The 11409-nt window shown below is 35.6% G+C and overlaps 1 protein-coding gene across 1 annotated transcript; it reads right to left on the bottom strand.

Moving 5' to 3' along the window:
• Positions 1-3782: 3782 nt before the first annotated feature.
• LOC134287666 (uncharacterized) lies at positions 3783-9795 on the bottom strand. Its single transcript, XM_062850061.1, has 2 exons — positions 9436-9795; positions 3783-6736 (listed from the first exon to the last, which is right to left on the bottom strand). Exon 2 carries the CDS (start codon positions 6663-6665, stop codon positions 4233-4235), a length of 2433 nt encoding a protein of 810 aa, XP_062706045.1. The 5' UTR covers positions 6666-6736; positions 9436-9795; the 3' UTR covers positions 3783-4232.
• Between the last annotated feature and the right edge of the window lie 1614 nt (positions 9796-11409).

Below are 11409 nucleotides of genomic sequence, written 5' to 3'. Positions count from 1 at the left end.
CGATCTGTGGAAGTTAAGACGACAAATTTGAGAAAGAATTCTAAAAGCCCTTTCGCATGAAGTTTTAGGCAGAATTCGTGTTTACAGTTCTTAAAAAAAATATTTTGGGTGGGAAGACTTTTTACATTTGCATCAAACTTTTGGCAGGAATTCAGCGGTTTTCATTCCTAAGAGTTCTCTTAAAGTTTCAGAATCCAAGAAAATGTCTAAAATTTGGTCCAAATTTTTTTTCAGCAATTGTATTATATGTTTGTTTTCTATGTTTCTTCGTTTTTTTTTATATTGTCACTATAATTCTTCAAGTTTTTTGACAAATCTTGCATTGCATGACACAGTATAACAAGTTCTTTTGATTTCTTGGCATTTTTTCAACAGGAATTAACTATTTTTTTTTTTCAGAAACGCCTCCAACAATTTGTTTAGAACCTTTAACGACTATTTTTATGAATACGCCAATTTTTACGATTTCCTCTGGTGTTTCTTAGACATAATTACTCTTACAGCTTCTTCAGAAATACCTCCACTGGATTAATTTACTGATCTCCGACATTCTTTCGAGAATTCCTTAAAAAATACTTCAAGAATGTCTTCTTTAGATATCCCACAAGAAAAATATTTTAGGAACTCCTTCGAAAATGCTCTTGTCGAACTCACGCCAAAACATCCTAATGAAATTCCTCAAACGATTTATTCTCTTGATTAACGGCTACGCAGTCTTGGCATTTAAAAACAAGTTGTTTTATTCACCCGACGTTTCGACACGGGGATAGTGTCTTCCTCAGGGGGAAAATAATTATGTTGGAGTTCTTTCCAAAAAATGTCCAAATTTCTTCGACGATTCGGGCAATTTCTTCAGCAATTCTATGAGTTATTTCTGCAAGAACTACTTGAGGATCTCCGGGAATTCCTCCGGCACGTTATTTAATGATTTCATCCGTAATTTAAGAAGGAATTCCTCCGTTAATTTTTTTGGGAGTTACTTGGCATATTTCTTCTGAATATGTTCTACTATTTCTTTATAAACTCACCAATTTCTTTTTGAAGTTTTCTCTGGCAATTTGTCTAGGAATTACTTCAAGATTTTTTTCTGAGAACTTCCTGAAAAACTGTGATTTTCTAGAAAAACATCGTTCGGAATTTTTTTCGGTTTTTCTTCGCCAAATGCACTCTGGAATTCCAAGAGTAATTCCTTCGGAAATCTCTTCAAATTTCTTCTTCATAATAATTTCAAAGAACTACAAGAAAATACTTAAAACAACTTTCCGGGAGACCCATTATCAACTTTTGGAGAGATTTATTTTAGAAACTCCCTTGCTATAACTATAAAAACATTTCTGTATGTCATCTGGGAACTTCTCCGGCAATATTTTGAGAATTTCCTTGAAGTATTCACAGAAGAAGTCTAGAAAGAATTGCATTTCCAAAAGAACGAGTGCTGTAGGACGTATTTCTAACGAAATTTTCTAGAGAAATTTCTGACAATTGCTAGGTGAGTTACTTAATGGAATTATCGGATTTCTAAATTCCGCAAAACAATATGGGAGGGGAGGATCCTGTAAAGCAGTTGCATTTTCGGGAGAATTCCTGGACAAATTAACAGATAAATAAACTCTTGCTAAAATTGCCAGAAAATGAATCTTAGGACACCAATTTTGTGGCGTTACTACGTTTTGACGATTTGGTCAGATTTTCCACTACCCCTCAAAAAGTACGACCGTAAACCTCAAATATTCAATTGGATTAGGATTCCTTATAGCATTTGCAATAAATATGATCTGTTCAGCATTAAGTTTTAACTGAACTATTTCGTCAGAAAAAGCATAAGAAATATTTATTTATTTATTTATTTCTTCCAACGTCTTCAACAATGAAGTTGTACAGACTGAATTACTTAATATCTAGTTAATACTTAAATCTAAAAAACCCGGATTGATCCACCTAGTGGTGATAGTGCCTGTCTCGTCGAATATGCAGAGATGCATTTTGAACGCTCATGTTCTGTGAGCGTGCCGAAAATGTTCCCTGATTGCTCTTACGTGCGTGTTCTCATTTTTGAACACAATCTGGGCAACTAGATTGCTCACGAAATGGTGTTCAAAATTGACAGTTCAGATCATTAACCGAAAGTAAATAAAAATCATGATGTTTTACGACGCCGCATTTGCATTTACAGTCACTTTCGTTCCCTACTGATTCAATGGATGTCTACTCGAAGTCCCCGTAAGTGCCGTAAGTGAATTCTATGTCATTATGTAGGATGTTGAGGGCCGAGATAACACCAGGTCAGAAACGAGCCAAGCCCTGGACATAGTTTTTGTTCCTTCGATATTTTGGCGTGCGGCTCCACACACCCGCCGTGTCGTTTCTCAGATGTAATCCTGGCATCAGACTAGTAAGAAGCTCCTCCGCGGAGCTCCGGTCCACATCACATCACTGAGAAAAAAAAAGTTGAACAGGAACTGACTTGAACAAGTGTAATGAGCCCTTTGAATTTAGAGTAGGAGGCTCCTCTTGGTGGGAAAACCTCATAAGAGAAGAGATCTGACTTTTTGTTCATAGAGAACTAGCCATTTTTTTAGTAAGCTGTACGGATATTTCACATCCAGCGTTGTTGCAAAAACCTTGTGAAAATCTGGACGACCGACACGCACGCCCCAGCGATGATGACCGAATGACTGCAAAGGTCGCAAATCAGTTGCTATTAGCTACACAGTGCACAATGGTCCCAGGTCCGAATCTAGCTAGACAAAATTATTTACGGCGAAACTATTGATTTTAGCTATATGGTGTCTTTGGGAAAGTTTTTCCAAAATTTGTGTCCTATTTAGTCAATAAATTGAAATTAGGGTGGTCCAAATGGTTCAAAAGATTTGTATATAAACTTTTTTGTTTTTCCAAATACACCTATACAATGTTCTACAAAGTTTTAGAACAATTAATTTGGAGCAACTTTGCCGAAGAAACCAACCTCCTAACTATTACGGTTGACGAGTTATGATTTTTTGAAACTTGGATGTTAGGGTGGACCTTAAAAAAATCAGTTTTTTGCTTATAACTTTTCATAGGGACATTTCTCGCAAAAACGTTGTTCCGAGCACTTTTAGATCTTTTGATTTTACACTTTTTCTCCGAAGAGGGCAATGTTATATCTCTTGAAATAAGAAAGTTATGCAAGATTTTCTCTTAAAAAATCGCTTTTCTTACATGTAAATATTTCAGAATGGCGCAAACCGATTTTCGATCTTTTAAATCCATTCAAAAGATCTCACTTTCATTGTTCGATGGTGAAAAAATAAAAGAAGTGTTTTTTGTTTAAAGCGCTTAATTAATTTTTGAAAATATGTCATTTTTCATCAAAAAATGGCCATAACTTCAAGAATATACAAAATACAGGTATGATGTCTTCGGCAAAAAGGTGCGCAATTGAATGCTTTAAAATTGTCTAGAACTAAGTTTTTTTGAAGAATCAACACATAAAAACATATTTTAAAAAAATTGGATTTTTAACTAAAAAATAAACACTATCAACGTTTCAAAGAACCTTCTGTCAATGCTACCCTAATGAAAGGTTCCATACTTGTGTCTATATGTTGAATTTCTAAAAGCAGTCAACTTCAACAATGTACGAATTACGGGTATGATGTCTTCGGCAAAAACGTGCGCAATTGAATGCTTTAAAAATATCTAGAACAAAGTTTTTTTTTAAACACATAAAAATATATTTGAGAAACAAAGGAATGCTGATCAAAGTAGCCTAGATCAAAGTAGACTAGATCAAAGTACTTCAGACTCTAGTTTAATTTAAAAACACTTCACTAATACTTTACTTTTGCAAAAGAAAATAAAAAATGAATAACTCTTTTAAAGAAAAACTAGAAAGGACGAGCAAATTCCTTTTAATTCTACTACTGTGCTTATCTTCGGACAGATAGGCCTATTTCGTCTGTGACTTACAGACTTCTTCAGTGTCAAGTGCTCGACTGAAGAAAACCTCGCATTCGTTGTGGTATTTATACTAGGAGTGTATGTGTAGGTACGTGTGTGGGTAAAAGTGTAGGTATAAAAATGTAGGTACAAAATTGTAGGTACATATTTGTAAAAAAGGGGGTGTATCTGCCTGTTAGAAAACAGGGTGTCAATAAGATACCTAAAGCTAGGAAAATTCCTACCGATTTGGTAGGTAGTCAATTGGTGTTTGTTGTGTTATTTTTTCCTGCCGATTTGGTAGGTAGTCAATTTGTGTTTTGTGTATTGTGTAATGTTTTGTGTGTGTTAGGTAAAAATTTAAACAGCCACGTGTACCCATTGCCCTGATCCTTGTTAAGTAGTTTTTTATTGTTTTGTTTGTAAATTTCTAAACTTTCTGCAACATCAAGTTTCCATGGGTTTGTAATGTGTCGTAAGAGTTTAATATTTGAAGTATTCATAAAATGTCCTTCATTGAAAATATGTTCAGCAACTTTAGATTTAAAATGATGAATGAGTCCCTTGTCTGTGTCTTTGTGTGCTTTTGATACTTCCGTTATGTGTTCTTTGAATCGTGTGTTGAGTGTGTGTTTTGTTTGTCCTATGTATATTTTGTCACAGTGATTACATGTTACTTTGTAAACACCAGATTTTGTTAAGTTGTCCAACGGGTCTTTCGTAGATCCTAAGAGAGTTTGAAGTTGGTTAGCTTTGCTTGTGAAAACTAATTCAAAACCAAACTTTCTGAGAATTGGTCGGAGTTTTTTGGTGTCATTGTTGTAGTTCACAGTTATCCGTTTAAGTGTAGGTTCTGTCCGTGTCAGTGTAGTCAAAGAACGTCTGTATTGTTGTTGTGTCTTTTTGTTGATGATCTGTTGTATTGTTTGTTTTGTGTGACCGTTCAACTGTGCTGTTTCGAAAATGTAATTAAGTTCTTTCGTTTTTCCTGTTTCACTAAGTGGAAGTGTCTGCATTCGGTGTATCATGTGATTGCAGGATGCAATTTTGTGTTGATGTGAGTGATTTGATGAATTTGGAATAGTGCGTTGAGTGTGTGTCGGTTTTCTGTAAATTTCGAAGGAAAGTGTTGATTCTTGTTTTACGATGAGTATGTCCACAAATGGTAGTTGGTTGTTCTGTTCAATTTCACAAGTGAATTCGATGTTTTTGTGTGCATTATTGATATTGTTCAAGATTTCAGGTAAAAGATGTTTCTTAACAATGCTAAACACGTCGTCAACGTATCTCCACCAGACTTCAGGAAGCTGTTTGTTGTTTTCTAAGCGTTTTTCCAAATTTGCCATAAAAATTTCACTTAAAAATGGAGAAAGTGGATTGCCCATGGGGGCACCATTAAGTTGTTTGTAGGTTTCATTTCTGAACGAAAAATAATTTTCTTCCATACAAAGTTTGGTTAATTTGATGTATGTACGAACTTTCTTAATCCAATCTGAATTTGAATCTTCATATTGGTTCAGAAGCCAATCTTCTAGTAGGTTAATGGCCTCTTTAACTGGAATGCTTGGAAATAGTGATTTAACGTCGAATGAAACTAAAATTTCATCGTCGTTAACGGATAAATTCTGTACTAGTTCTGTGAATTGTTCGGAATTCTTGACAGATCTACTGTGAAATTTTTTAGGCATGTTTTGGAATTCTTGTACTAAATATTTGGCAATTTTGTGTGTAGGTGAACCAATGGCTGAAACAATTTCACGCATTTCATTTCCAGGTTTATGAACTTTGGGAAGTCCTTTTATTCTTGGCAATGAAGGGTTAGATTCTTTCAGGCTTTTAATGACGCTTCCTAAAACTGGTGTAGACTCTTTGAGAGTTTTGTCAACACGTCTTACTAATCCTGGAAGAGGATCAGTACGTTGTTTTCGGTAAGGTCCATTTTGAATTTTGTTATTCATTATTTCATCATAGTCCTCTTTGTTCATGATTACTGTTTTGTTTCCTTTGTCAGCTTTCAGATAGAAAACTGGTTTCTGGTTAAGTTCTTTGATTATTCGTTGTTCTTTCAGGTGTTCTTTGTTCAATTTGTTTTGTTGTGTGTTTTGAATAGTGTTAGCTGTTTGTGTTCTGATTTCTTGAATCTGTGGTGTCTGTAAATTGTTCGTGTTGATAGCTGTTTCAATGTCGATTATGGTTTGTGTTGAATCTGGTTTAGAGTGTACTGCGTAGTTAAGACCTTTGTTGAGAAGGGTCAACTGTTCTTCCGTGAACTGTTCGGAAGAGCGATTGACCACTAACCCAGTTAGTTCTTGTGTTGTGTTTTGTGGTTGTGTAGAAGAACATGTAAACTTCGGATTTTGCATCTTTAATGCTTTAAGTTTTTTATCTAGTAATTTCCTTTTTCTTTCTGATTCACAAAATTCTGCAACTTTTACTTTTGTTAGAAAATTAGGGAAAGATTCAGGATAATCTTTCGCTAACTTTAAATGGAGAGAATAACATTCCAAAGTTTTCATGTTGATCTTGCTGTGTAGTTTTTTGATGCTTTCTTTGATGAGTGTTTGTTCAAGTGTCTTTACTATGTTGGGGTTTGTGGCTGTTTTAACTTTTACCTTGTGACTTACGGGAGTAAGCCTGTACTCTATACACTTCTTGAGAAACGCGATATCCTTGTGTAATCCTGCGATGGTCTTCTTCAACTCGATGAACTTATTCGGCTCTGACTTTGGCTTGGTTGCCATCTTCACTTTACTATTACTTTAGAGCTTTTAGTAGAACTTGTTACTTCAGACTCTAGTTTAATTTAAAAACACTTCACTAATACTTTACTTTTGCAAAAGAAAATAAAAAATGAATAACTCTTTTAAAGAAAAACTAGAAAGGACGAGCAAATTCCTTTTAATTCTACTACTGTGCTTATCTTCGGACAGATAGGCCTATTTCGTCTGTGAAGATGGCAACCAAGCCAAAGTCAGAGCCGAATAAGTTCATCGAGTTGAAGAAGACCATCGCAGGATTACACAAGGATATCGCGTTTCTCAAGAAGTGTATAGAGTACAGGCTTACTCCCGTAAGTCACAAGGTAAAAGTTAAAACAGCCACAAACCCCAACATAGTAAAGACACTTGAACAAACACTCATCAAAGAAAGCATCAAAAAACTACACAGCAAGATCAACATGAAAACTTTGGAATGTTATTCTCTCCATTTAAAGTTAGCGAAAGATTATCCTGAATCTTTCCCTAATTTTCTAACAAAAGTAAAAGTTGCAGAATTTTGTGAATCAGAAAGAAAAAGGAAATTACTAGATAAAAAACTTAAAGCATTAAAGATGCAAAATCCGAAGTTTACATGTTCTTCTACACAACCACAAAACACAACACAAGAACTAACTGGGTTAGTGGTCAATCGCTCTTCCGAACAGTTCACGGAAGAACAGTTGACCCTTCTCAACAAAGGTCTTAACTACGCAGTACACTCTAAACCAGATTCAACACAAACCATAATCGACATTGAAACAGCTATCAACACGAACAATTTACAGACACCACAGATTCAAGAAATCAGAACACAAACAGCTAACACTATTCAAAACACACAACAAAACAAATTGAACAAAGAACACCTGAAAGAACAACGAATAATCAAAGAACTTAACCAGAAACCAGTTTTCTATCTGAAAGCTGACAAAGGAAACAAAACAGTAATCATGAACAAAGAGGACTATGATGAAATAATGAATAACAAAATTCAAAATGGACCTTACCGAAAACAACGTACTGATCCTCTTCCAGGATTAGTAAGACGTGTTGACAAAACTCTCAAAGAGTCTACACCAGTTTTAGGAAGCGTCATTAAAAGCCTGAAAGAATCTAACCCTTCATTGCCAAGAATAAAAGGACTTCCCAAAGTTCATAAACCTGGAAATGAAATGCGTGAGATTGTTTCAGCCATTGGTTCACCTACACACAAAATTGCCAAATATTTAGTACAAGAATTCCAAAACATGCCTAAAAAATTTCACAGTAGATCTGTCAAGAATTCCGAACAATTCACAGAACTAGTACAGAATTTATCCGTTAACGACGATGAAATTTTAGTTTCATTCGACGTTAAATCACTATTTCCAAGCATTCCAGTTAAAGAGGCCATTAACCTACTAGAAGATTGGCTTCTGAACCAATATGAAGATTCAAATTCAGATTGGATTAAGAAAGTTCGTACATACATCAAATTAACCAAAATTTGTATGGAAGAAAATTATTTTTCGTTCAGAAATGAAACCTACAAACAACTTAATGGTGCCCCCATGGGCAATCCACTTTCTCCATTTTTAAGTGAAATTTTTATGGCAAATTTGGAAAAACGCTTAGAAAACAACAAACAGCTTCCTGAAGTCTGGTGGAGATACGTTGACGACGTGTTTAGCATTGTTAAGAAACATCTTTTACCTGAAATCTTGAACAATATCAATAATGCACACAAAAACATCGAATTCACTTGTGAAATTGAACAGAACAACCAACTACCATTTGTGGACATACTCATCGTAAAACAAGAATCAACACTTTCCTTCGAAATTTACAGAAAACCGACACACACTCAACGCACTATTCCAAATTCATCAAATCACTCACATCAACACAAAATTGCATCCTTCAATCACATGATACACCGAATGCAGACACTTCCACTTAGTGAAACAGGAAAAACGAAAGAACTTAATTACATTTTCGAAACAGCACAGTTGAACGGTTACACAAAACAAACAATACAACAGATCATCAACAAAAAGACACAACAACAATACAGACGTTCTTTGACTACACTGACACGGACAGAACCTACACTTAAACGGATAACTGTGAACTACAACAATGACACCAAAAAACTCCGACCAATTCTCAGAAAGTTTGGTTTTGAATTAGTTTTCACAAGCAAAGCTAACCAACTTCAAACTCTCTTAGGATCTACGAAAGACCCGTTGGACAACTTAACAAAATCTGGTGTTTACAAAGTAACATGTAATCACTGTGACAAAATATACATAGGACAAACAAAACGCACACTCAACACACGATTCAAAGAACACATAACGGAAGTATCAAAAGCACACAAAGACACAGACAAGGGACTCATTCATCATTTTAAATCTAAAGTTGCTGAACATATTTTCAATGAAGGACATTTTATGAATACTTCAAATATTAAACTCTTACGACACATTACAAACCCATGGAAACTTGATGTTGCAGAAAGTTTAGAAATTTACAAACAAAACAATAAAAAACTACTTAACAAGGATCAGGGCAATGGGTACACGTGGCTGTTTAAATTTTTACCTAACACACACAAAACATTACACAATACACAAAACACAAATTGACTACCTACCAAATCGGCAGGAAAAAATAACACAACAAACACCAATTGACTACCTACCAAATCGGTAGGAATTTTCCTAGCTTTAGGTATCTTATTGACACCCTGTTTTCTAACAGGCAGATACACCCCCTTTTTTACAAATATGTACCTACAATTTTGTACCTACATTTTTATACCTACACTTTTACCCACACACGTACCTACACATACACTCCTAGTATAAATACCACAACGAATGCGAGGTTTTCTTCAGTCGAGCACTTGACACTGAAGAAGTCTGTAAGTCACAGACGAAATAGGCCTATCTGTCCGAAGATAAGCACAGTAGTAGAATTAAAAGGAATTTGCTCGTCCTTTCTAGTTTTTCTTTAAAAGAGTTATTCATTTTTTATTTTCTTTTGCAAAAGTAAAGTATTAGTGAAGTGTTTTTAAATTAAACTAGAGTCTGAAGTAACAAGTTCTACTAAAAGCTCTAAAGTAATAGTAAAGTAGATCAAAGTAGCCTAGTTCAAAGAAGCCTAGTCAGCAGAGCATGATTTCTGCATGCATGCTGTTGAATTTTGGTTAGTGCGTTATCGTTCCACAGAAAAAAGCAAGATGTCAGTTGGTAAGTTACAGAATTTCTCAACTTTTGAAGTAGATTCCCTAACTAAATTTTCCACCAGGTCTTAAAGTCGCCTTCCATGAATTGGCGGAACAATTCATTACCGATAATTCTACAACATCTTTGTGTCAGTACGTTATTGACAAGTTCCAGGGCAAAACAATTGATACTGCAGAACTTCAAAAGAAAATTAGCTTTTTCGCACTCAAATTCACAACAGCATGGAAAAAGAGCAACCGGAAAAGAGACCGTTTCTTTGAGCGCAACAAAATTAGGTTGAGTGGGTTTGAAACTTTCAAAGAACTTCCGATGTCGAACACCAAGAGAGGGCGTCCGCGTAAATCATTTGAAACCTCAAGCACAAAATCGAAGCAGCGAAAAGTTCATGATATCAGCGTCGAAGTTCCGTATCAGGAGTTGATGTTTGCAGCGGCAACAAGAGCCACAAGTTCCGGACATAGAGATGCGGCAAAGATCATCAAAAATATTTCTGAATTTCCAGAAACCGCCACTAGCTTGAAGCAATCTATGAAGTCTAGTGATGCCGGAGTGGAGCAGTATTCACCGACTGAAGCTTTGGCATTCATTTGTAAGAACGGATTTTCCAAGAGTCAATACAATGACATTCGTGCATCGGATTTGAAGAAAGGGTGTGATTTGTATCCGTCCTACAATCGGGTTTTGGAGGAAAAGAAGCTGACGTATCCTGAAGGTAATTTCTATTTCATTAGATAGGGCCCATTCATACACTATAAAGGCATCACAAAACATCTTTTCTATTATCTAACATGATCGAAATGAATCTATGTTGCTTATGGACAGATAATTATGGGAATGCAAAAATAGTCATGAGATATTCATAATTTTCAGGTATTACGATAAAACCATCAGCAGCCGAAGTTCCCCTCCAATCCCTAGTTGACCACACAAACAAACGCTTAATAGAAAGCCATAGAAGTATTCTTGCTGGTTCGGCTTGTAATACGTTTGAGATTAACTATAAGTGGGGCTGCGATGGCAGTAGCAATCACTCTCGCTATAAGCAAAACTTTGTTGAAACGGATGAAGACGGTGAATTACGAGAGTACAATGATTCACACATATTTTCGATGGCTCTTGTTCCTCTCCAATTAATTGGAAGAATCTCAGAGCACGAACGAGATATTTTTTGGAAAAATGATCTACCTTCTTCCGTTTCGTTGTGCAGACCGATCAAGCTAATTTTTTTGAAGGAATCTGCTCAGCTAACGCGAAATGAAGTTGAGAAAGTGCGAGATCAAATAAAAAATCTGAGGCCAACTGAAATTCTTCAAGACGGTCGGACAATTACTGTATATTCTTCGTTAATTCTAAGTATGATGGATACTAAGGTAGTAAACGACCTCACAGAAACAAACTCGCAATGCTGCTCATTTTGTGGGAAAAGCGGAAAGAATCTGAACGACGCAACCAACGATCTGAACGAGACCAACGCTGAAAAGTTCTCTCGTGGATTC

This window comes from Aedes albopictus, chromosome 2, assembly GCF_035046485.1.
Source record: "Aedes albopictus strain Foshan chromosome 2, AalbF5, whole genome shotgun sequence".
Lineage (NCBI taxonomy): Eukaryota > Metazoa > Arthropoda > Insecta > Diptera > Culicidae > Aedes > Aedes albopictus.
The sequence above is the reverse complement of the archived record's forward strand: the minus strand, read 5'-3'. Positions and strand labels throughout refer to the sequence as shown.

Excerpts from the sequence above, each read along its gene's own strand:
- LOC134287666 (XM_062850061.1), bottom strand. The coding sequence starts at position 6,665 with ATGGCAACCAAGCCAAAGTCAGAGCCGAATAAGTTCATCGAGTTGAAG.